Source organism: Scyliorhinus torazame, chromosome 4 (genome assembly GCF_047496885.1).
Source record: "Scyliorhinus torazame isolate Kashiwa2021f chromosome 4, sScyTor2.1, whole genome shotgun sequence".
NCBI lineage: Eukaryota > Metazoa > Chordata > Chondrichthyes > Carcharhiniformes > Scyliorhinidae > Scyliorhinus > Scyliorhinus torazame.
In genome coordinates this window covers 124,167,718-124,194,435 of record NC_092710.1, presented here as the reverse complement: position 1 = coordinate 124,194,435, position 26,718 = coordinate 124,167,718, and the positions used below count along the sequence as shown (strand labels likewise).

At 48.6% G+C, this 26,718-nt stretch overlaps 1 protein-coding gene across 1 annotated transcript in view; it reads right to left on the bottom strand.

The window, feature by feature from the left end:
* The window catches only part of klhl31 (kelch-like family member 31), a 44,588-nt gene that overhangs the window by 11,831 nt on the left and 6,039 nt on the right, over positions 1 to 26,718 (bottom strand). Inside the window, exon 2 of the mRNA XM_072498584.1 lies at positions 23,142 to 24,341. Within this exon, the coding sequence (XP_072354685.1) occupies positions 23,142 to 24,313 (1,172 nt within the window). The 5' untranslated portion in view covers positions 24,314 to 24,341. The remainder of the gene's footprint in view (positions 1 to 23,141; positions 24,342 to 26,718) is intronic.

Below are 26,718 nucleotides of genomic sequence, written 5' to 3'. Positions count from 1 at the left end.
ATTGCTTGCTTTGCTTTTACTGTAAACCATGAAGAAATACCTTTCTCAATTATTAAGATGCAGTTTGCAGGTTGTCACTCCCACCTTTTAAAGGAAAAAAAAAGTGAAGTAGAGAGGCAGAGAGAATTCCAGAGCTTTCGGGCATAGGCAACTAAATCCATATCCACCATAGTGAAGAAGTTATGATTGTGAATACAACGAGGCGCCAAAATTAGAAGAGCACAGATATTTCGGCAGGTCATGTGGCTGGAGGAGATTACAGGTACAGGGAGGGGCAAGGTCAGGGAGAGATTTAAAAACAAGTTTGAGAAATTTAAACTCAAGACATTGCTTGACTGGGAGCCATGTAGATTAGCGAGCACAGGGTCATAGGGAAATCAAACTTCCTGAGAGGTTAAGACATGGACAGCAGAATTCAGGACAACTTCAAATTTATGAAAGGTAAAATATGGGTGACCAGTCAGAGCGTGTTGGAATAGTTTAGTTTAGAGGTAACAAAGGCATGGATGAAGTTTTCAGCAGAAGATCAGCTGAGGCAGGGACGAAGTCAGGTGATGTTACAAAGGTGGAAGTAGGGGGTCCTGGTAATGACATAAGAGGATGGGGGCGGCACGGTGGCACAGTGGTTAGCACTGCTCATGGCGCCGAGGACCTGGGTTCGATCCCCGCCCCGGGTCACTGCCCGTGTGGAGTTTGCACATTCTCCTCGTGTCTGCGTGGGTGTCAGGTGAGAGTACCTTTAAGAAGTGGGTGTGTATATAAGTATCTGTAGTGAGAGTACCTTTAAGAAATGGGTGTTTATTACTGCAGTGACGTCAGAGAGTGGGTGGAGCTGGGCTGTCAGCTTTTTACTTTCGTTTTAGGCTGTTTGCTGCAGGGCGTGTTTTAGTTTTGTTTTCAGAGCTGGATAGCTGCAGTCACAGCCAGAAGGTGTATTAGAGTCGCTCTCTGTAATCTAAAGACTGTAAATCTATCCTGGTTATTTAAAACTAATAACAGTAGTGACTTTAACCTGACATGCTTCTGGTAAAAGGTGTTTCAAGTCTTATGGATGTTAAAAGGAAAGCGTAAAGGATTACTTAGTGTTGTATTCTTTGGGGGTTGTATTTGAATTAATGGTTGCTAAGATGTTCACTGTATGTTTTAAAAAGGTTAACTTGAGTTTATAGAATAAACATTGTTTTGCTTTAAAAAGTACTTTTCCATTTCTGCTGTACCACACCTGTAGAGTGGGCCGTGTGCTCCCCATACCACAATCTAGTAAAAGTTGTGGGTCAGGTGAACTCCATGATACACTTTGGGTTCTCTAAACCCTGGCCCATAACAGTGGGTCTCACCCCCCACATTCCCAAAGATGTGCAGGGTAGGTGATTGGCCACACTAAATTGCCCCTTAATTGGAAAATAAAAAAATTGGGTACTCTAAATTAAAAAAAAAATGAATTATGAATGAGGCTAGAAGCTGACCTCAGAATCAAATGTGGCACCAAGCTTTGAAACAGTTGGTTTAATCTCAGTCTGTTTTCAGGGTGCGGGAACTGAAAACAGAGGTTTCAATTGTAGCCACCTGGGTTGGCCGCTTCCTGACTTAAAATGGAGAATCGCAAAGACTAAAGGGAAATTCAGCCAACACAGGCAAAGACTAGCAAGTGCAGAAATTATATATATTGAAACCTGCATAACAACCAGACAGCACTGAAACCAGCAGCCATCTGCATAGTAATGCAGCAGCCATCTGCATAGTAATGAGTGATTCCAAGGCACAATGGCAACAGTTAAGGTGAATAAAGCCAAGCCAGACTCCTCGGCGCCAGCAGGAGCCAAGACAAAGGAAGGCCAACGAACATTTAGGGTCCGCCCAACGATCAGGGAACAACTCCAATATTGGAGTAATCGATCACAGTGATCGGAAAGCAGTCCAATCATTTGGAACCAGGTACGGGGTCCGCCCCGAAGGGCTAAAGCCCCTGGGGACTATAAAAGTAAAGCCCTCAAGTTCAAATCGTCCTTCTTTGGCAGGGTCACTCAGCAACTTGAATCAACCCGTGAGAGTGACCTGTCTCAGCTGCCGCCAACCAAGTAAGTCTCAAGTCAATGCGCGCTACGGGATAGGCGTTCCTAGCTACCAGTCCATACCAGCTTTTGAATCCTGCAGACTCAGGACCTGAACAAAAGGCTATTTGTTCCCCTGAGCTGGTGGGCAAGTCCGAAGCTAAGTATAGGCCTTTTAGTGAAAGGAATAGCCTAGAAAGTAGAGTTTATGCATGAGTAGTGATTTACTATGTATAATAAATGTGTTTTAATTTGAATCTTACTAATTGGTGTGTTGAGTTATTGATCATTACTTGAACTTGAACCTCGTGGCGGTATCATAAAGATACCTGGCTACTCTAGAGCAAAGGTTATAAAACAGAGCCAACTGAACCACCCAAATGTTAGCAACACAATCTTCCCAATATTTAATTGGAGAAAATTCCTGCTCATCCAACACTACATATTTGATAAAAAGTCTGATAATTTAGCAACTGTGGAGAAGTCAAGAGAGGTGGTGGTGAGAGAGAGCGGAGTGTCATCGCTATGAAGTCTAATGCTGTGAATTGATATGATGCCATGAAGGGGCAGCATGTACATCAGAAATGGGGAGGTCGCGCAAATGATTGATCCTTGAGGGACACATTAGAGAATAGTGTGGGAGCAGGAAGAGAAGCAGTAAGAGAAGTAAGTGATCGCTGACCTTGATTAGATAAGAATGGAACCACATGAGAGCAGTCTAACCCAGCTGGACAAGAGTGAAGATGGAGGTATGGTTAGCTGTATGAAACCCTGCAAACAGTTTGGGAAGCTAGAGGGTGAAAGGTTTACCTTTGCCACAGTCACATAAGATGTAATTTGTGACTTTGATACAGGCTATTTTGGTACTGAGGTAGGAATGCAATTCTGATTGGAGAGAAGCAAACATAGAATTCCTGGAAGGACAGGAATGGATTTGGGAGGTGACAATGTTCAAAGACTGGAGAATAATGGAAGGCTGGAGTTGGAATGGGAGTTCGCAAGGTTGGTGGGTTTAGGTGACAATGGCAGATATAAAGAAGGAAGGGACAACATCTGAAGGTAGAGAACCATTTGCAAGATTAATTCATGTAGGGACTAGGAGAAAAGGTTCGGTGATCAGCGAATTAGTTTAAAATATAAAGTTAAAACATTTTATAAAACCAAGGCAGATTGTGGAGGAAAGCACAAAGAAACAAAATGGTGCAGAATACAAATAGTAAAATTATTTTTCAACTATTTTCTAATTTAGATTTAATACTGTAAAATTAATTCTGACGTCCAAGTAACTTTGTTGCTGAGAGATGAGTGTCTGAATTAGAATTTCTTGGGAGTTAGAGTTAAATGCGATGTATTAAAGTTTCATAATAAATATTTGAAACAGTGTATCATCGAGTAACAGTTAAGAGTATTAATATTATAATTGCTTTGCCTTGGACTTTCAGTGGCGGCCATGAGCTCATGGGTCACACACAAGGTGGCTCCTACTTGGAGGCTTTGGTTTTGGTTCCTTCTACCCGGTTAATGGGCACTTTGTTTGTAAAAAGTGCAAAATAATTGGAGGGAGTTGGTTTCTCCCCCTAAGTGGAATGTCGGCGGGTTACAACTCAAGAGTAGCGCAAAAACAGAGCATGGCGGAGTTGGGAGCATCATCATATGCCTCCCCCACTGCCTATGGAGCAGTTGATGGAGTTCATCAAGGTGAAGATTAGGCACCATTGACAAGAGATGCAAGAGGCCTGGTCTAAGGTGATTGAGGGAGCAGTCACCCCTCTTCATGGGACTTGGGAACAGGTAGAGAAACTTTTGGATGATCCTTGAGGTGGAAAGGGCGGTATCTGACCACAACGACCTGATTGTGTCGTTGAGGCAGAGGGGGGCGACGGTGGGAGAAGCCTCCAAGGTGTTGAAGGCAAAGATGGACAATCAGGAGAAGATTGAGCACGTGAAACTGGACCTGGGCCCTCGGGAGGCCATATTCAGGGTGTCGGACCAGCCGGGGTTGGAAACGGGTTCGGAGGCAGATGTTGTAGCCTTGGCCTCGTTGATCGCCCAAAGGTGGATCCTGATGGGATGGAGAGCAACCTGGGATGGCATGGCGTGGGGGGGGGGGGGAACACCTTTTGGAATTCTTGACTCTTGAGAAGGTTACGTTTGAACTGACGGGAAGGATGGAGGGGTTCTACAATTCATGGCTTTATTCATTATGCACTTTCAAAAGCAGGATAGCATTGAGCATGAATTATGGAGGGGGGGGGGGTGGTCTGTGTGAGTTAATGGTGACTGTGGGTGATTCCTTTTTGTCATTTGTTTCTGTTAACATGTGGGCTAATGTTTGGGGTTTGGTGGGAGGATGGGATCGTTGTTATTGATATGGGGATTGACATTATATTTATTACTGATTATTGTTTATTGATGGTGGGTGCAAATTTGGGAGAAAATGTGAAAAAGGAGGAAAATGAAAATATATATATTTTTTAAAATCAGGAGAAAACGGAAGACACCGGAGGAGGCAAATGATTTTATGTAGGAGCATGGGTTGAGGGAGGGCTAATGGTGGGAACATTTTGGTTTGTAAGTGTTATGTTTTGGCACATGTTGGTCTTTCTGTTGTTATGGGGGGCGGGGGGGGGGGGGGGTGGGGGGGGGGGTGGGGTTGATGGGGGTCTGGGATGGGTTTCCCCTCCTGCTGGAGAGGGGGAGCGTGGGCATTATGGATGGGGTTCTGTATATGAATCTCCAGGTGGGAGTTGGCATGTTAACAGGGATGCTAGTAAACGGAAGCAGTGTGGGGGAGGGGACTGCAGTGGGTAGCCAGGGTATGGCGGGGGGGGGGGGGGGGATGGTGACACAGGTGACTTTGTGGTTGGGTGAAGGCAAGAATGGAGGGAACGGCCATTTTTGATGATCCCGGACAAGAGGGGGCCTGGAGGTACATAGAACGATACAGCGCAGTACAGGCCCTTCGGCCCACGATGTTGCACCGAAACAAAAGCCATCTAACCTACACTATGCCATTATCATCCATATGCTTATCCAATAAACTTTTAAATGCCCTCAATATTGGCAAGTTCACTACTGTTGCAGGTAGGGCATTCCACGGCCTCACCATTCTTTGCGTAAAGAACCTACCTCTGACCTCTGTCCTATATCTATTACCCCTCAGTTTAAAGTTATGTCCCCTCGTGCCAGCCATTTCCATCCGCGGGAGAAGGCTCTCACTGTCCACCCTATCTAACCCCCTGATCATTTTGTATGCCTCTATTAAGTCTCCTCTTAACCTTCTTCTCTCCAACGAAAACAACCTCAAGTCCATCAGCCTTTCCTCAGAAGATTTTCCTTCCATACCAGGCAACATCCTGGTAAATCTCCTCTGCACCCGCTCCAAAGCCTCCACGTCCTTCCTATAATGCGGTGACCAGAACTGTACGCAATACTCCAAATGCGGCCGTACCAGAGTTTTGTGCAGCTGCAACATGACCTCCTGACTCCGGAACTCAATCCCTCTACCAATAAAGGCCAACACTCCATAGGCCTTCTTCACAACCCTATCAACCTGGGTGGCAACTTTCAGGGATCTATGTACATGGACACCTAGATCCCTCTGCTCATCCACACTTTCAAGAACTTTACCATTAGCCAAATATTCCGCATTCCTGTTACTCCTTCCAAAGTGAATCACCTCACACTTCTCTACTTTAAACTCCATTTGCCACCTCTCAGACCAGCTCTGCAGCTTATCTATGTCCCTCTGTGACCTGCTACATCCTTCCACACTGTCGACAACACCACCGACTTTAGTGTTGTCTGCAAATTTACTCACCCACCCTTCTGCGCCTTCCTCTAGGTCATTGATAAAAATGACAAACAGCAACGGCCCCAGAACAGATCCTTGTGGTACGCCACTTGTAACTGAACTCCATTCTGAACATTTCCCATCAACCACCACCCTCTGTCTTCTTTCAGCTAGCCAATTTCTGATCCACATCTCTAAATCACCCTCAATCCCCAGCCTCCGTATTTTCTGCAATAACCTACGTGGGGAACCTTATCAAACGCTTTACTGAAATCCATATACACCACATCAACTGCTCTACCCTCGTCTACCTGTTCAGTCACCTTCTCAAAGAACTCGATAAGGTTTGTGAGGCATGACCTACCCTTCACAAAGCCATGCTGACTATCCCTGATCATATTATTCCTATCTAGATGATTATAAATCTTGTCTCTTATAATCCCCTCCAAGACTTTACCCACTACAGACGTGAGGCTCACCGGTCTATAGTTGCCGGGGTTGTCTCTGCTCCCCTTTTTGAACAAAGGGACCATATTTGCTGTCCTCCAGTCCTCTGGCACTATTCCTGTAGCCAATGATGACATAAAAATCAAAGCCAAAGGTCCAGCAATCTCTTCCCTGGCCTCCCAGAGAATCCTAGGATAAATCCCATCAGGCCCCGGGGACTTATCTATTTTCAGCCTGTCCATAATTGCCAACACCTCTTCCCTACGTACCTCAATGCCATCTATTCTAATAACCTGGGTCTCAGCATTCTCCTCCACAACATTATCTTTTTCCTGAGTGAATACTGACGAAAAATATTCATTTAATATCTCGCCCATCTCTTCAGACACACAACTTCCCATCCCTGTCCTTGACTGGTCCTACTCTTACCCTAGTCATTCGCTTATTCCTGACATACCTATGGAAAGCTTTTGGGTTTTCCTTGATCCTACCTGCCAAATACTTCTCATGTCCCCTCCTTGCTCGTCTTAGCTCTCTCTTTAGATCCTTCCTCGCTACCTTGTAACTATCCATCGCCCCAACTGAAACTTCACACCTCATCTTCACATAGGCCTCCTTCTTCCTCTTAACAAGAGATTCCACTTCTTTGGTAAACCACGGTTCCCTCGCTCTACGCCTTCCTCCCTGCCTGACTGGTACATACTTATCAAGAACATGCAGTAGCTGATCCTTGAACAAGCTCCACTTATCCAGTGTTCCCAACACTTGCAGCCTACTTCTCCAACCTATCCCCCCCAAGTCACGTCTAATGGCATCATAATTGCCCTTCCCCCAGCTATAACTCTTGCCCTGCAGTGGGGAGTGTTTCATGTCAGGTTGGGATGGCGGGCTGCGGGCCTTAATGGAGGGGGGGGGGTTCAGAAACCCCTGTGAGGACAGTGCTGTGGAACATGGACTTCTGGTTGCGGCTATGCCGAGGTAGGTCGCATGTTCGGCAGCTCCCGCCAGGAACGGACATTTGGGCTCTTTAGAGGGGCCCCAACGGCAATTGTTCAACGGCTCCCAGTGTGGGAAGATGACAGCAAGGTTCCCCCGGCACTGTATGGATTGGACCAGGAGTGGAGCGGTTAAGAAAGTGATTCTGGTGCAGCGGAAAGTGCGAGGGAGGAGAAGCAATATGGCGGCGGGTGGAGACCAAGCAGCGTGGGCGCAGGAGCAGCAGGACTTCCTTAAATGCTGCTTTGCGGAGCTGAAGACAGAAATGCTGGCGCCAATGAAGACGTTGATTGAGAAGCTTGTGGAGACCCAGAAGGCCCAAGGGGCGGCGATCCGGGAGGTGCAGCAAAAAGCCTCGGAGAACGAGGACGAGATCTTGGGCCTGGCGGTTAAGGTGGAGGCACACGAGGCGCTGCACAAGAGGTGGGCGGAAAAATTTGAGGACCTGGAGAATAGGTCGAGGAGGAAGAATCTTCGGATTCTGGGTCTCCCTGAAGGAGTGGAGGGGCCCGATGCTGGGGCATATGTGGTCATGATGCTCAATTCGCTGATGGGCACGGGAGCTTTCCCGAGGCCCCTGGAGCTGGATGGGGCTCATCGGGTCCCGGCAAGGAGACCCAAAGCCAACGAGCCGCCAAAAGCTGTAGTGGTGAGGTTCCACCGCTTTATGGACAGAGTGCATCCTGAGATAGGCCAAAAAAGAACGGAGCAGCAGGTGGGAGAACACGGAGATCTGAATCTACCAGGACCGGAGTGCGGAGGTGGCTAAGAAGAGGGCTGGTTTTAACCGGGCTAAAGCGGTTCTCCATCGGAAGGGGGTGAAGTTCGGGATGCTGCAGCCAGCGCGATTGTGGGTCACGTTCCAAGATCGGCACCACTATTTTGAGGCGCCTGATGAGGCATGGAACTTTATACAGACTGAAAAGTTGGACTCAAACTGAGGGTTTGTCGTGGGGGGGTGTTTACTGCGTTTGGGGAATGTTCTTTTTGTTTTGGTGCTGGGTGGGGATAGGTGAATGGATTTGATGTGGGGGCTGTGGGAGAGTGTGAGCGTTGGAGGGGCAGGGCCCCGCAGAGGAAGAGAGGCCCGGGGATGGGGAGTTGGGGTAAGGCCGCAAAAAAGGAGCTGAGCCAGAGGGGGCGGGGCCGGCTCAGACGGAAAGCGCAGGCTTTTTTCCACGTTAGGGAAGGATGGGGGCGGGGCCAGGGGAGGGGCGGTGCTGGAGAGGAGCGCACACTGATTGCCAACGGGTGGGGGGATTCTCACACTGGGGGGGTCGATGGAATGGCGGGAGAGGCCAGGGTCAGCTGACTTACGGAAGTGTCATGGGGGCAGCAAAATGGCTAGATGAGGATCTAGCGGTGGGGGGGGTTGCTGCTGCATTGGCCAAATGGGAGCTGGAAGCAGGAGAGGTAGTCGGGGCAGGGGTCCGCCGCCTGGGGGACTGGAGGGTGCAGGAGGCGCGGGCACGTGACTGGCCTAGAAAAGGAGATGGCTAGTCGGCGGGGGGCGGAGGGGGGGGGGGGGGGGGGGGGGTGCGAGTAGCCCCCTGATCCGGCTGATAACTTGGAATGTGAGGGGCCTGAACGGGCCGGTCAAAAGGGCCCGGGTGTTCGCGCACTTAAAGGGACTGAAGGCAGACGTGGTTACTTCAACACGGTGCTGGACCCAGCACTGGACCGTTCTAGTTCCAGGACGGGTAAGAGGCCGGCTGCGGCCAAGGTGCTCAGGGGGTTGACCAGATGGGAGGAGTGGATCCATGGAGGTTTGCCAGGCCGCTGGCCAGGGAATTTTCCTTTTTTTCCCATGTCCATAGAGGCTACTCCCGGATAGATTTTTTCATCGAGTAGGGCGCTAATCCCGAAAGTGGAGGGAACGGAATATTCGGTCATAGCCATCTCGGACCACGCCCCGCATTGGTGGAGCTGGAGTTGGGGGAGGAGAGGGACCAGTGCCCACTGTGGCGCCTCGATGTGGGACTGTTGGCGGATGAGGGGGTGTGCGGGCGGGTGCGGGCGTGTATTGAAAGATACTTGGAGGCCAACGACAATGGGGAGGTGCAGGTGGGGGTAGTCTGTGAGGCGTTGAAGGCGGTGGTCAGGGGAGCGCTAATCTCCGTTAGGGCCCACAGGGAGAAGAGAGAGAGGAGGGAGAGGTTGGTGGGGGAGATTTTAAGGGTGGGCAGGAGTTATGCAGAGGCCCCCGGAGGAGGGGCTACTTAGGGAGCGACGGAACCTCCAGACGGAATTCAACCTGATGACTACGGGGAAGCAGAGGCACAGTGGAGGAAAGCGCAACGGACGGCGTATGAGTATGGGGAGAAGGCGAGTCGGATGCTGGCACATCAGCTTCGTAAGAGGGAGGCAGCGAGGGAGATTGGTGGAGTTAGGGATAGAGGGGGGAATACGGTGCGGAGTGCGATGAGGATAAACAAGCTATTTAGGGACTTCTCTGGGGATCTGTACAGATCTGAGCCCCCAGAGGGGGAGTAGGGGATGCGACGATTCCTGGATCAGCTGAGGTTCCACAGGGTGGAGGAGGAGCAGGTGGCTGGTTTGGGGGCGCCGATTGGGCTGGAGGAGCTGGTTAAAGGATTGGGGAGCATGCAGGCGGGGAAGGCCCCAGGGCCGAATGGGTTCCCGGTTGAATTTTACAGGAAATACGTGGACCTGTTGGACCCATTGCTAGTGAGGACTTTTAATAAGGCGAGGGAGGAGGGGACCTTGCCTCCGACAATGTCCAGGGCGCTGATTTCTTTGATTTTAAAGCGGGACAAGGATCCATTGCAATGTGGGTCGTATAGACCGATCTTGCTCCTCAATGTTGACGCTAAGTTGCTGGCGAAGGTGCTGGCTACGAGAATTGAGGACTGTGTCCCTGGGGTGATTCATGAGGACCAGATGGGATTTGTGAAGGACAGGCAGCTAAACACTAATGTGCGGAGGCTCCTCAATGTGATTATGAGGCCCTCGGTGGAGGGGGGAAGCGGAGGTAGTGGCAGCTATGGACGCGGAGAAGGCCTTTGATTGGGTGGAGTGGGAGTATCTTTGGGAAGTGTTGCGGAGGTTTGGGTTCAGGGAGGGGTTCATCAGTTGGGTCAGGCTGCTATATAGAGCCCCTGTGGCAAATGTGGCTACGACCCGGCGGAGGTCGGAGTACTTTCGGCTGTACCGGGGGATGAGGCAGGGGTGTCCATTATCCCCCTTGTTGTTTGCACTGGCAATTGAGCCGCTGGCCACGGCACTGAAGGAGTGCAGGAAATGGAGGGGATTGGTTCGCAGGGGGGGGGGGGGGGCGGGGGGAGAGGAACACCAGGTGTTGTTGTATGCCGATGACCTGTTGTTGTATGGTGCGGATCCAGTGGAGGGGATGGCGGAGGTCATGCGGATCCTTAGGGAGTTTGGGGACTTTTTGGGGCATAAACTCAACGTAGGGAAGAGTGAGCTCTTTGTGGTGCATTCAAGGGACCAGGGAAGGGGGATAGATGAGCTACCCCTGAAGGGGGCGGAAAGGAGCTTTCGGTACTTGGGGATCCAAGTAGCTAGGAGTTGGGGGGCCCTGCACAAGCTCAATTTGACGCGGTTGGCGGAGCAGATGGAGGAGGATTTTAAAAGATGGGATATGCTGCCACTCTCACTAGCAGGGAGGGTGTAGTTGATCAAAATGACGGTCCTTACGAGGTTTCTCTTTTGTTCCAGTGCCTTCCCATTTTGATCCCCAAGGCCTTTTTCAAACGGTTAAGCAGGAGCATCATGGGATTTGTGTGAGCGAATAAGACCCTGAGGGTGAAGAGGGTGTTTCTGGAGCGTAGCAGGGACAGGGTGGGGGGTGCTGGCGCTGCCGAATCTATGTGGCTATTATTGGGCAGCTAATGTGGCGATGATCCCTAAGCGGGTAATTTATTTTATTTTATTATTACTTTTTCAGAGTTACAAAGCCAGGGCTCAGAGAGTGGTCAGGGGCGAACCTCTAATCCAGCTCCTTGCCTGGTCCAAAAACCAATTCAAATTCAAACTGAATCCAATTCATGGTCCCCACAAGAGAGACATACCAGATCTGAGCCAAAAGGGCGAGCAGATACTATTCTTGGACGTAGCCAAAAGGCCTAGAAGCGATTTTTTAAAAAGGTAGTATTTATGGTGGCCAGCGAGATGTAGGGCCCGAGAGGGAGATATGTGATGGTGAGTGGGGTTTCGCAGGGGCGGTCATTGTGTTAGCAAACGTCTATGCGCCCAACTGGGACAACGCAGAATTTGTTAGGAAGACGTTGGCGTCCATCCCGGACCTGGATTTTCATCAATTGATAATGGGGGGGGGGGCACTTCAATTGCGTGTTAGATCCCAGGACAAGCACAAAGTCATTGGCCAAGTTGGGAACGGCAGAACAGCTGGGATTTAAGGATCAGATGGGTGCGGGGGAGGGGGTGGGTGGATCTGGGAGAGAGGGCATTTTCCTCTTTCTCCCACGGGCATCGGGTATATTTGCAAATAGATTCTTTCGTGGTGGGGAAATCAATCTTCCAGGGGATTGTGGGGGCGTAATATGCAGCGATTGTGATTTTGGACCACATACCACATTATGCGGACGTGAGGTTGGAAATGGGTCGAGCCCACCTTGTGGAGGTGCTCCTGGCAAACAGGATGTTCTGCGAGAAGGTGGCCTCTGTGATAGAGGACAACGTGGAGTTCAACCAAAACAGAGAGGTCTCATCCTCCACGTTGTGGGAGGCATTGAAGGCAGTGGTCTGCTGGGTGGTTATATCATATAACAAAGAACAAATAACAAAGAAATGTACAGCACAGGAACAGGCCCTTCGGCCCTCCAAGCCCGTGCCGACCATGCTGCCCGACTAAACTACAATCTTCTACACTTCCTGGGTCCGTATCCCTCTATTCCCATCCTATTCATGTATTTGTCAAGATGCCCCTTAAATGTCACTATCGTCCCTGCTTCCACCACCTCCTCCGGTAGCGAGTTCCAGGCACCCACTACTCTCTGCGTAAAAAACTTGCCTCATACATCTACTCTAAACCTTGCCCCTCTCACCTTAAACCTATGCCCCCTAGTAATTGACCCCTCTACCCTGGGGAAAAGCCTCTGACTATCCACTCTGTCTATGCCCCTCAGAATTTTGTAGACCCTCTATCAGGTCGCCCCTCAACCTCCGTCGTTCCAGTGAGAACAAACCGAGTTTATTCAACCGCTCATCATAGCTAATGCCCTCCATACCAGGCAACATTCTGGTAAATCTCTTCTGCACCCTCTCTAAAGCCTCCACATCCTTCTGGTAGTGTGGCAACCAGAATTGAACACTATACTCCAAGTGTGGCCTAACTAAGGTTCTATACAGCTGCAACATGACTTGCCAATTCTTATACTCAATGCCCCGGCCAATGAAGGCAAGCATGCCGTATACCTTCTTGACTACCTTCTCCACCTGTGTTGCCCCTTTCAATGACCTGTGGACCTGTACTCCTAGATCTCTCTGACTTTCAATACTCTTGAGGGTTCTACCATTCACTGTATATTCCCTACCTGCATTAGACCTTCCAAAATGCATTACCTCACATTTGTCCGGATTAAACTCCACCTGCCATCTCTCCGCCCAAGTCTCCAAACAAGCTAAATCCTGCTGTATGACAGTCCTCATCGCTATCCGCAATTCCACCATACAAGGTCCACAGGGACATGGTTGAAAGGGTGGAGAGACTGAGGGTGGTGGAAGCCATCGTGGAACAGATGGTATTCAATGGCTCCGACTAGGGTGTTGTTAGCAGAAAGGAATTATCTACAAGGGGAGTTTGATCTAATGATAACAGGGAAGGCACTTGGCCAGCTTCATTGCTCACGGGTAGTGTTTTATGAGCATGGGGAGAAGACCAGTCACCTGCTAGCCCATCAGTTAAGGCAACAGACAGGTGAAGGAATGGGGAGGAGGTTTGGTGATGGCACGGAGAAAATTAACGAGGCTTTCGAGCCTTCTACCGGGGGCTGTATAGGTCTGAGCCCCAAGGGGAGGAACACACAGATGTGTTTTTGGGGGGGGGGGGGGGGGGGGGGGGTAGAGAGAGAGGAGAAGGCCATACTCGATCTCTTTGATCCCAAATAAGGATAAGGAGCCAGAAGAGTGTGAGTCTTATCGGCCCATCTTCCTGACACCAATGTGAAGCTACTGGCTAAGGTGCTGGCGAGGTGGCTGGAGGGGTGTGTGCCAGAGGATCAGACAATTTTGTTGAAGGGTGACAGTTGTTGAGCAATATTATGCATCTGTTGAATGTGGTGACAACTTCGTCTCGGGGAAAAGAAGTTATTATCTCAATGCACGGAGAGAAGGTTTTTGACTGAGGAGAATGGAAATAGCTGTTTGAGATCCTGGGGCGGTTTGGGTTTGCCAACATTCATTCTGTGGATGTGACTGCTCTATTCAACCCCCAACGGCAAGTGTGCGGACAAACACCATGAGTTTGGGATATTTATGTCTACATAGGGGCACAAGACAGGGATGCCTGCTGTCCTTGCTGCTGTTTGCACTGGCTATTGAGCCTTTGGCTATTGAACTCTAGGTGTCAACAGGGTGGAAGGGATTGAAAGGGGAGGCAGGGAGCATAGGGTGCCATTGCACACATGTGATCTGTTGTTATTCTCAAACCCGCTGGAATCTATGGAGAAAATAATGGACCTATAAGGAACGTTTGACACCTTTTTTGGGTATAAATTGATGTGGCAAAGAGTGAGGTATTGCAAAGGTGATGCCCAGGGGAGGAGTGCTAATTTGGGAGCCCTGCCATTCAAGCTGGCTGAAACAAGGTTTCGGCATTTGAGAATTCAGGTAGCCCATGACTGGGCCACAATGCATAAGCGGAAGGTTGGTGGAGTGGTAAAAGGGGATATGAATAATAATCTTTAGTAGTGTTACAAGTAGACTTACATTAGTCCCTGGCGCTGTGAAGCAACAGTGCTAACCACTGTGCTACCGTGCCACCCCAAAGAGGTGGGATGCCCTACCGTTGTCCTTAGGGTGCAGACCATAAAGATGAACATTCTCTGGAGGATTTTTATATTTCTTTTCTAGTCCCTTCGAATATTCCTTCCAAAGGCATTCTTTCGGGTGGTAGATAAATTAATGGGTGGCATGGTAGCACAGTGGTTAGCACCGTTGCTTCACAGTGCCAGGGACAAAGGTTCGATTCCCAGCTTGGGTCACTGTTTGTGTGGAGTCTGGAAGTTCTCCCCGTGTCTGCGTGGGTTTCCTCCGGGTGCTCCGGTTTCCTCCCACATACGTGCTTGGTAGGCGAAATACGTGCTTGGTAGGTGAATTGGACATTCTGAATTCTCCCTCAATGTACCCAAACAGGGGCCGGAATGTGGCGACTATGGGATTTTCACAGTAACTTCATTGCAATGTTAAGGTAAGCCTACTTGTGACACTAATAAATATTATTATTAATTTCAGAATTTGTACGGGCAGGCAAGATGCCCAGGATTCGGAGGGCTTTTTTGCAGAGAGGACTGAGGGTTGATGGGAGGGGGGAGCTGGCACACCCAAACCAGCTGTATTATTATTGGGTGGCAAATGTGGAGAAGGTGTGACGGTGGTGGACGGGAGGGGGTGCAGAATGGGTATAGGTAGAGGAGGCCTCCTGTGTGGGAGCATGCTTCAGTAACCTGGCAACGACCTCCCCTCCCATTCTCCCTGCTTGGGGCCCCAATATGCAGGAATCATAGATTCATACCAGTAGAGATAGGCGCGACATACAGGAGTTGGCATAGGGAAGAGGAAGAGCGGGTAAGGGAGCGTTTCATGGAAGGGAGGTTTGCGAGGCTGGAAGAATTTCAGGAGTAGTACCAGTTGTCGAGGCGAGTGAATTCAGGGACATAAGGTACGGAACTTTGTGTGCAAGGAGCTCCCCTAATTCTCTCAGTTCTCTCTCCACTGCAGGCATTTCCAAAGTGATGGTCGTGACCCGCGGGTGGGTCACAGAGCCATCTATCGCGGTGTTCCCCATCACGGAATTCACGTGCAACAGCTGGCTTTTAACAATGCCGGCTGTGAGTGGCTTTAAAAAGGATGGCCGGGACTTCCGGGTGCGGCGATGACCAGCTAAGTCGCACGTTTCGGCAGCTCCCGGTGGAACGGACTTTTGGCCTCTTAATAGGAGCCCCATCGGCAATTTTAACGGCAAATAACACTGTACGGTAATCCAGAAGGGAATCCCCCCCGGACACGGATGGAAAAAAGAGAGGAAAGTAGCCGGATTGCGGTGGATCCTCAAGAGCAGCGGCCAGGAAGGCAGGCACAAAGCAAGATGACGTCGGAAGAAGGCAGTTTAATATGGGGCCCTGACCAACAAGAGTTCCTGCGGCGTTGCGTAGATGAACTCAATAAGGAGATGAAGAAGGAGCTGTTGGCCCCGATATTACAAGCGATTGAGGGGCTAAAGGAGGAGCAAAAGACCCAGGAGCAGGAGCTTCGGGTCGTGAAGGCAAAGGCTGCTGAGAATGAGGACGACATACAGGGCCTGGTGGTGAAAACGGAGATCCGCGAGGCACAACACAAAAGATGTGTGGAAAGGCTGGAGGTGCTGGAGAACAATGCGAGGAGGAAGAACTTAAGGATTCTTGGTCTTCCCGAAGGTGCAGAGGGGGCGGACGTCGGGGCATATGTGAGCACGATGCTGCATTCGTTAATGGGATTGGAGGCCCCGACGGGTCCGCTGGAGGTGGAGGGAGCCTATCGAGTTATGGCGCGAAGACCGAGGGCTGGAGAAATTCCTCGAGCAATAGTTGTGAGATTTCTCCGATACAAGGACAGAGAGATGGTCCTCAGATGGGTCAAGAAAACTCGGAACAGTAGGTGGGAGAATGCGGTGATCCGCGTGTATCAAGATTGGAGTGCGGAGGTGGCGAGAAGGAGGGCAAGCTTTAATCGGGCCAAGGCGGTGCTTCACAAAAGGAAGGTCAAATTTGGAATGTTGCAGCCGGTGAGACTGTGGGTCACACATCTAGGGAAACACCACTATTTCGAAACGGCAGACGAAGCGTGGACATTTATTGTCGAGGAGAAGCAGGAGTGAGCGGGCCAGAAGAAAAAGAACGTTTGGGACAAAAGTGGGGGGGTCAATTTGTGGGATGAAGGGGGGGAAAAGGGGGAAGAGAAGACTTCCCAGATTGTTAAACCTGCGACCCTGTAACTTCTCTCTCTTCCCCATGTCGTGGGGGAGAGGGTGAGGGAGGATGAGGAGCTGTGGGCGCCGGCCATTGGGGGCGGGGCCCATAAGGGGAAGCGCGGGCTTTGTTCCCGCGCTATGGTAATCATGGCGGGAACAGGGAAGCAGGAAGAAGGGGGCCTCGCACAGTGTGAGCCGAGGTCACGGGGAGAAGCCGAGGTCGGCCAGAGTTTGCTGACTTCTGGGAGTAACATGGGGGGTGCAATTACGCTAGCTTGGGATCTAGCGGGGGGGGGGGTTAACTGGGTTACTGCTGCTGGGGAGAAGGGGGAGCTGGTATGGGAGGGGGGGGGGGGGGGGGGGCACCGCCTGGGGGGGATACAGCTACGTGGGAACCGGGTGAGGAGCTGGATTGAAAAAGGAAATGGCTAGTCGTCAAGGGTGGGGGGTAAAGAGCCCCCCCAACCCGGTTGATCATGTGGAATGTGAGAGGGCTGAACGGGCCGATTAAGAGGGCACGGGTACTCGCACACCTAAAGAAACTTAAGGCAGATGTGGTTATGCTTCAGGAGACGCATCTGAAGCTGACAGACCAGGTTAGACTTCGCAAAGGATGGGTGGGGCAGGTGTTTCATTCGGGGCTGGATGCAAAAAACAAGGGGGTGGCCATACTAGTGGGGAAGCGGGTAATGTTTGAGGCAAAGACTATAGTGGCAGATAGTGGGGGCAGATACGTGATGGTGAGTGGCAAACTGCAAGGGGAGGCGGTGGTATTGGTGAACGTGTATGCCCCGAACTGGGATGATGCCAATTTTATGAGGCGTATGTTAGGATGCATCCCGGACCTACAGGCGGGAAAGTTGGTAATGGGTGGAGACTTTAATACGGTGCTGGACCCAGGGCGGGACAGATCGAGGTCCAGGACCGGAAGGAGGCCGGCTGCAGCTAGGGTGCTTAAGGATTTTATGGTGCAGATGGGAGGAGTAGATCCCTGGAGATTTAGTAGACCTAGGAGTAAGGAGTTTTCGTTTTTCTCCTATGTACATAAAGTATTTTCACGAATAGATTTTTTTGTTTTGGGAAGGGCACTGATCCCAAAGGTGACGGGGACGGAGTACACGGCTATAGCCATCTCGGATCATGCTCCACACTGGGTGGACCTGGAGATAGGGGAAGAAAAACAACAGCTTCCACCCTGGAGAATGGACATGGGACTATTGGCAGATGAGGGGGTGTGTTTAAGGGTGAGGGGGTGTATTGAAAGGTACTTGGAACTCAATGATAATGGGGAGGTACAGGTGGGAGTGGTCTGGGAGGCACTGAAGGCAGTGGTTTGAGGGGAGCTGATATCTATTAGGGCACATAAAGGAAAGCAGGAGGGTAGGGAAAGGGAGCGGTTGTTAAAAGAACTGCTGAGGGTGGACAGACAATACGCGGAGGTACCGGAGGAGGGACTATACAGGGAAAGGCAAAGGCTACATATAGAGTTTGACTTGTTGACTACGGGTAAGGCAGAGGCACAATGGAGGAAGGCACAGGGTGTACAGTACGAATATGGGGAGAAGGCGAGTACGTTGTTGGCCCACCAACTGAGGAAAAGGGGAGCAGCGAGGGAGATAGGGGGGTGAGCGATGAGGAGGGGGAGATGGAGCGGGGAGCGGAGAGAGTGAATGGAGTGTTCAAGGCATTTTATGAAAGATTATATGAAGCGCAGTCCCGGGACAGGAAGGAGAGAATGATGTGCTTTCTGGATCAGCTGGAATTTCCTAAGGTGGAGGAACAGGAGAGAGTGGGGCTGGGAGCACAGATTGAGACGGAGGAAGTAGTGAAAGGGATTGGAAGCATGCAGGCGGGGAAGGCCCCTGGACCAGACGGATTCACAGTTGAATTCTATAAGAAATATTTGGACTTGCTGGCCCCGCTACTGATGAGAACCTTTAATGAGGCGAGGGAAAGGGGGCAGCTGCCCCCGACTATGTCAGTGGCAACGATATCGCTCCTCCTAAAGAAGGAAAAAGACCCGCTGCAATGCGGGTCGTACAGGCCCATTTCCCTCCTAAATGTAGACGCTAAGATTCTGGCCAAGGTAATGGCAATGAGGATAGAGGATTGTGTCCCGGGGGTGGTCCATGAGGACCAAACTGGGTTTGTGAAGGGGAGACAGCTAAATACAAATATACGGAGGCTGCTAGGGGTAATGATGATGCCCCCACCAGAGGGGGAAGCGGAGATAGTGGTGGCGATGGATGCCGAGAAAGCATTTGATAGAGTGGAGTGGGATTATTTGTGGGAGGTGTTGAGGAGATTTGGCTTTGGGGACGGGTATATCAGGTGGGTACAGTTGCTGTATAGGGCCCCGATGGTCACGAATGGACGGGGGGTCTGACTATTTTCGGCTCCATAGAGGGACGAGGCAGGGATGTCCTCTGTCCCAGTTATTGTTTGCACTGGCGATTGAACCCCTGGCCATGGCACTGAGGGGTTCCAGGAAGTGGAGGGGAGTACTTAGGGGGGGGGGGGGGGAGAAGAACACCGGGTATCTCTATATGCGGACGATTTGTTGCTATATGTGGCGGACCCGGCGGAGGGGATGCCAGAGATAATGCGGATACTTGGGGAGTTTGGGGATTTTTCAGGGTATAAACTGAACATGGGGAAAAGTGAGTTATTTGTGGTGCATCCGGGGGAGCAGAGCAGAGAGATAGAGGATTTACCGTTGAGGAAGGTAACAAGGGACTTCCGGTACCTGGGGATCCAGATAGCCAAGAATTGGGGTACATTACATAGGCTTAATTTAACACGGTTGGTGGAACAGATGGAGGAGGATTTCAAGAGATGGGACATGGTGTCCTTGTCATTGGCAGGTAGGGTGCAGGCGGTTAAAATGGTGGTCCTCCCGAGATTCCTTTTTGTGTTCCAGTGCCTCCCGGTGGTGATCACGAAGGCTTTTTTCAAAAGAATTGAGAAGAGCATTAAGAGTTTTGTGTGGGCTGGGAAGACCCCGAGAGTGAGGCGGGGATTCTTGCAGCGTAGTAGGGACGGGGGGGGGGGGGCTGGCACTACCGAGCCTAAGTGAGTACTACTGGGCCGCCAATGTTTCAATGGTGTGTAAGTGGATGGGAGAAGGGGAGGGAGCGGCGTGGAAGAGAATGGAGAGGGCGTCCTGCAAGGGGACTAGCCTGCAAGCAATGGTGACGGCGCCGTTGCCGTTCTCACCAAAGAAATACACCACAAGCCCGGTGGTGGTGGCTACATTGAAAATTTGGGGGCAGTGGAGACGGCATAGGGGAGGGACGGGAGCTTCGGTGCGGTCCCCGATAAGAAACAATCATAGGTTCGTTCCGGGGAGAATGGATGGGGGATTTGGAGCATGGCAAAGAGCTGGGGTAGTACAATTAAGAGATCTATTTGTAGATGGGACGTTTGCGAGTTTGGGAGCGCTGACGGAGAAATATGGGTTGCCCCAAGGGAATGCATTTCGGTACATGCAATTGAGGGCTTTTGCGAGGCAACAGGTGAGGGAATTCCCGCAGCTCCCGACACAGGAAGTGCAGGATAGAGTGATCTCAGAGACATGGGTGGGGGACGGTAAGGTAGCGGACATATACAGGGAGATGAGGGAGAGATCATGGTAGAGGAGCTGAAAGGGAAATGGGAAGAACAACTGCGGGAGGAGATGGAGGAGGGGCTGTGGGCGGATGCCCTACGTAGGGTAAACTCATCGTCCTCGTGTGCCAGGCTAAGCCTGATACAACTTAAGGTGTTACACAGGGCGCATATGACTGGAGCACGGCTTAGTAAATTTTTTGGGGTAGAGGACAGGTGTGCGAGATGCTCGAGAGGCCCAGCGAATCACACCCACATGTTCTGGCCATGCCCGGTACTACAGGGGTTCTGGGTGGGAGTGGCAAAGGTGCTTTCGAAGGTGGTAGGGGTCCGGGTCGAACCAAGCTGGGGGTTGGCTATATTTGGGGTTGCAGAAGAGCCGGGGGTGCAGGAGGCGAGAGAGGTTGACGTGTTGGCCTTTGCGTCCCTTGTAGCCCGGCGCAGGATATTGTTAATGTGGAAGGAAGCTAAACCTCCGGGGGTGGAGACCTGGATAAACGATATGGCAGGGTTCATAAAGTTAGAACGGATTAACTTCGTGTTAAGGGGTTCGGCTCAGGGGTTCACCAGGCGGTGGCAACCGTTCGTCGACTACCTCACAGAAAGATAGAGGGAATGGAAAAGAAGTAGATAACAGCAGCAACCCAGGGGGGAGGGGGGAGAAGGGGGAGGGGGGGGGGAGGAATCGGACGGACTCTCAGGGCTGTTATTGTATATGTATAGGTATTTGGTATATGTAATTCTATATTGGATTGTTGGACTGTAATTTTGGAGAGTACTTATTTTGGACAAGGCAGTTGCCATTTAGTTTTGTTTTTCTTTTGTTTTTGTTTGTATATATTATTTATTTATTTGTTTAAAACTGGCCACGGCTATTTATATTGATTTATTGTTGTGTAAAAGAAACACTACGTATTGTTATGTTTGGCCAAAAAACTCGAATATATATATTTTTTAAAAATAAAAAGGATGGCCGGGTCCAGCTAAAAAAAAATGCGGGGGGGGGGGGGGGGGGGGTGGCGTACGGCGCATGGGTGCCCGCTCATCAGTGCGAATGCGCGGAGCCCAGTGAGAATCACTGCCTCCTCCCGACGTCAGCGCGCTGACCCAGGAGAAGATTTTTTTTTAAATTCAATGCAATCTTCCTGCCTGAAGTGAGGCAAAGAGCAGGTCACACGCCCCAAACGCTGACGTTACTTGCTTTGGGCGCGATTGCTATTCCTCAATTTTGTCAGCAGCAAAGTAAAATTTAAAGTGGATCATTTTGTAATAAGGAAGAGAGGGCCAGAGACACAAACAGGCCAGGATCTCACAACTTAATCTGCTGGAGAGAGCTGTTCAGGAGGGTCCACACCAGGACAAAGCAATGCTGGTGTGAGCTCCAGGGCCTCTGGTGAACAGCGCATTAAGAGGAAGCTGAAATCAGGAACAAAGCAGTATAAAGACGATTTTATAAGGTATGGCTTTATTAATTGTACCAATGTAAATCAAGATGCCAAGCCCATGTATGTTATCTGCAGGGAAGCACTGGCAAATGAAAGTTTAAAACCCTCAAAACGTCAAAGACATTTGAAGACTAAGCATGGCGAGTTCGATGACAAACCTCTTGATTTTTTTTTCGAAGGATGCAACAAGGACTTAAATCATCAGCTGAAGTCCTCAGCAGAAATGTTACATTGAACGACAAAGTACAATTAGCCTCTTACATGGTAGCTTACCGTGTAGGTAAAGAGAAAATGCCCCACACTGTAGCAGAGAGATTAATTCTCCCTCAAACATTATAGATATAGTTCGTACGGTCATAGACGAGAGGTTCGTTGAAAAAGTGAAATGCATCCCACTTAGTGATAACACAGTGGCTCGCCGAATTTGTGATATTGCTGAGAATTTAGAAGCCCAGCTTATTTCTCGTTTTAAATCAGTGCAGGAGTTCTCAATACAATTGGCTGAAAGTACTGACATTTCAGATTGTGCAACCTTATTAGTTTACGCAAGGTATATTGGGCACAATGAATTTGTTGAGGATTTGCTGTGCTACCTGACTTTACCAACTCACATGACTGGCGCAGAGATTTTTTAAGTATTGAATAGTTTTGTGTTTGGAAAGTGCGGGCTCGACTGGGTTCGTTGCAAAGGAATCACAAGCGATGGAGCACCCAACATGACTGCGGAGTTATAGTAAGTATTGAGGAGGCAGCTGGTCAGGACATTGTTTGGAATCATTGTATTATTCACTGTGAGGTACTGGCATCAAAAGGAATTCCATCCAATCTTGAAGTGGTGTTGAAAGGAATTGCGGAAGTTGTAAATTTCATTAAACGCAGCCCACTCAATACCAGACCTTTTAAGACGCTGTGTTCCAATATGGGGGCTGAGAATGGACATTTATTGTTCCACACAGGTTAATGTCGTGGCCTTCACCATTCTGATCGCCCGGTGGCAAATTTTAGGTTGCAGATTGGCAGCGCCACTGGAAGTATTGGCGTGGTTGGGGGGATATGGCGTAGTTCTTATAATTGGAAAAAATTAAATTCTCTCTTAAGAGGGTTGGAAGAGGGATTTCATGTAAGATGGAGGCTGTTTCCGTCTCGATTCAAGGATTTGTTTGTTGCCAGCTGGTTGGGGGTGGGGGGGTGGCAGTATGTTAATTAAGAGGAGAAAAAGGGGAAAAAATGACAATCTTTTGTTGACTATGTGATTTGTTGATTGTGTTTGGTAAAATATATTTTATTTAGAATAAATAAATAATTGCTTTGTCTTAGTTAGGAAAATTCAACCATGATAATAACAAGCTAAATGTGAGATGAAATATTTTTAAAATCAGCATTTAAAGTTATTCAAAAGGCACATTTGTAAAATGAAAACATGAAAATCCAAAAAATGAAACGCTTGATGAAAATGACCTGAATGGGGTTCCACTATGATGAGAATCATCATCAAAATCTTTAATTTTAACCTGGTGAAAATGTTAAATTTTCTGCTTTCAAATTTATGCAAGCTCAGAGACTATTCTGTTCAGGAACTATGAGATTTTAAACATTTATGATATATTGACTCTTGGTAATGAGTGTAGCGTTACCTGCAGAAGTTGCTCACTGCATGCTTTGCCTGATTCCTGGCATCGTTTTGATCTTCGCCGCCAGCAACATAGAGGAATCCATCCATCACAGCTACACATTGATTGAAGGTCTTATAAGGCATTTCAGCAAGTTTGTTCCAAACACGTTCAGAATCTCTATATAGAATATCTCTGGTGAGTGACTTCTCGGATAGGGCTAGACGGCCACCCACTATTACTAGAACTCTGAGGCCGCTACGAACCTTTGTTCTTCTGGACTGTAAAGTGTTCTGTTGATAGGGAAGCAGGTGATAGTTCATTGCCTCCACCAGAAATTTGTGACATTCTAGGTCTTGCATCATTCTAGGCACAGTCTGAACATAGTTCACCAGGTCTTGTGCTGAGATTGTAAAAAACCGAATGGTGTTCAGTAAATCTGTTGCATACTTTATCCGATTATTGTCAAAATCCAGCCATTTCATTACAATTTGGAATGCTGTAATTTCTGAAGGCAATCGCAGGCTATCATCCAGCATAAATTCCATGATTCGTTCAAAGGGGAGTTTCAAGAACTGGTCTCTTTCTGAAAACTCTAGGAAATTGTTACTAATGAATTTATGTGCAGCTTCCTTGGTATTTTTGAGTCCATACGTTTCTGCAATGTTAACAATGTACATGCAATTCTCAACATTGATTTCTTGCATCAAAAAGTCACAGCACATCTTTAGTAGAGAGTGAATTTTGAGCAGGTTGGCTGTTGCTATTGTGCTACCAATGGTGTACAATGACAGCGTTATCTTTCCACAATAGGCATAAGTAATAACTGTGACAAGACCAACTGGAGATATGTCATTGAGGTCTACTCTTTGGATTGATGGGTCTTTGGTCAGAATATTCCTGAAGTACTCACTGGAAGAAGCCATCACTAATTTGTGGACATCAAAAGATTTGGTTTTTGTAGCAATGGTTAAATCACACAAAAACTTGTCTTGCCTCATTCTGCTGAGTGCTTCCAACAGACTGGAACTGTAGGAGGAGTTGGATATCTCTGTGGAAATACAGCTAAAACCATGACTTCCATCCAAAAGGCCATTCATGCCATTCAAATGGATGATTGTACTTTCTTCCACAATAACAGTTGTCTCCTTGCTCTCCATTTTATTCTTTTTAACATTTTTCTTCTTTGGTGCCATGACTGTAATTCTGTACCACAGTCAAGATCTGGAACACATGAATTTATTTACAAATTTAGCACACAACTCTGTTATGCCCTGAGTAAATGCACTAACATTTAATAATAACTTATAGACTTAAAACATGCATTATAATGGAAATTAGATTTTTGTAATTCTCCTCCCCACAGAAAATACCTTGCAGTTTTCTTCGGTTTATGCATGCACTAAACATGATGAGCATCTTAATAAGGAAAAGTTGTGAATATGGAAAATCTAAAACAAAGTCAGAGAAATTCTGGAAATTTACCTCCGTACTTTTTCTATTTATTCACGGGGTGTGGGTTTTGCTGGCTTGCTCAGCATTTATTGGCCATGCCTCATGCCCTTGAGAACGTGGTGGTGAGCTGCCTTCTTGAACCGCCGCAGTCCCCGAGGTGTAGGTACATCCACTGTGCTGTTAGGGAGGGAGTTCCAGGATTTTGACCCAACAACAGTGAAGGAAAGACTATATATTTCCAAGTCAGGATGGTAAATGACTTGGAAGGAAATATCAGGTAGTCTTCCCATGTGTCTGTTGCTCTTGTCCTAGATGGTAGTTGTCCTGGTTTGAAAGTTGCTGTCGAATGAACCTTGCTGAGTTCCTGCAGTGCATCTTGTAGATGGTACACACTGATGGAAATGTGTATGTGGTGGAGGGATTGAATGTTTGTGGAAGGGGTGCCAATTAAGCGGGCTGTCCCGGATGTTGTTGGGCTTCTTCAATGGTGTTGGAGCGGCACTCATTCAGGGGAGAGTATTCTATTACACTCCTGACTGGTGCCCTGTAGATTGTGGACCGGTTTTGGGGAATCAGGAAATGAGTTAGTCACCGCAGGATTCTGAGCCTCTGATCTGCTCTTGTAGCTACAGTATTTATATGGCTAGTCCAGTTCAGATTCTTATTAAGGATAATCCCCAGGATATTGATAGTGGAGGTTGTGTTGGTTTCATGCCATTGAATGTCAAGGGACAATGGTTAGATTCTCTTTTGTTGGAGATGGTCATTGCCTGGCACTTGTGTGGTATGAATGTTACTTGCCAGTTGTCAGCCTAAGTCTTTATATTGTCCAGGTCTTGCTGCATTTGGACTTGTACTGCTGCAGCATATGAGTCATCATGAATGATGAACATGTTAGCAAATATCTCCACTTCTGACTTTACGATTGAAGGAAGGTAATTGATGAAGCAACTGAAGATGGTTGGGCCGAGGACACTACACTGTGAAACTCCTGCTGTGATGTCCTGGAACTGAGATGACTGACCTCAAACAACCACAACCCTTTTATTTTGTGCAAGGTATGACTCCAACCAGCGGAGTGCTTTTCCCCTGATTCCTATCGACTCCAATTTAGCTAGGGCTCCTTGATGCCACACTCGGTCAAATGCTGCCTTGATGTCAAGGACAATCACTTTCATCTCACCTCTGGCATTCACCTCTTTTGTCCATGTTTGAACCAAGGATATAATGAGGCCAGGAGCTGAGTGGTCCTGACAGAATCCAAACTGAGCATCAATGAGCTCACTGCTGTACACTTCCAGCGTTAATCTTAAAAAGTAATATTGTAAGATTAAATCTATTTTTCCACTTGAAGCTACTATACCTACCTATTCATAAATCACAAATTTAGCTTTTAGATCAATGTTGAATAGAATTTGAAATGTTAGATAAATACTGAAACAGTGAGAAGCACAGATCAACCAAGTTAGTGATATTTTTATTTCAATATTAAGAGGGCATTGGCAATCATGGATTTCCAAATTGGATTAGTCCATGGGTATGCTTGGAAAAGTACTGCAGTAATTTGCCATTATCTTGTGCAGTAATGCTGACCAGAAAACTCTCCTGCTTTTACCATCTGCCATCAGACGTATTTGAAGGACGTATAGACTGATAATCAATGTTTGTCCAATGCACTTCTGTGGTCACCAATTACTGAAGTGGGGCTTGAACCCTGGGCTTCTGAAAATGGGACACTACTGCTTTGCCACAAGATCTACACTGTGGTAATTAATAGATTCCTGTACAATTTTAAGTTATACAGTAGTATCCTGATTTTGGAATTGTAGTAAAATGGCCAATGGTCTAAATTTTAGGCCCTATACAGAATTGGACACTTAAAAGTAAATCCACAGTCAGAACCACAGATGGGCCTGATGGGAACTCGAATAAACTGGACAGAGACAAACAAACAGAGAAAGTTTGTACCTGCCCTGTAAACAAGACATCGGGCAGTACGGTGGCACGTGGCTAGCACTGCTGCCTCACAGCGTCAGGGATCCAGGTTCAATTCCGACCTCAGATGACCGTCAATGTAGAGTTTGAATGTTCTCCCCATGTCTGCGTGGGTTTCCTTTGGGTGCTCCGGTTTCCTCCCACAGTCGAA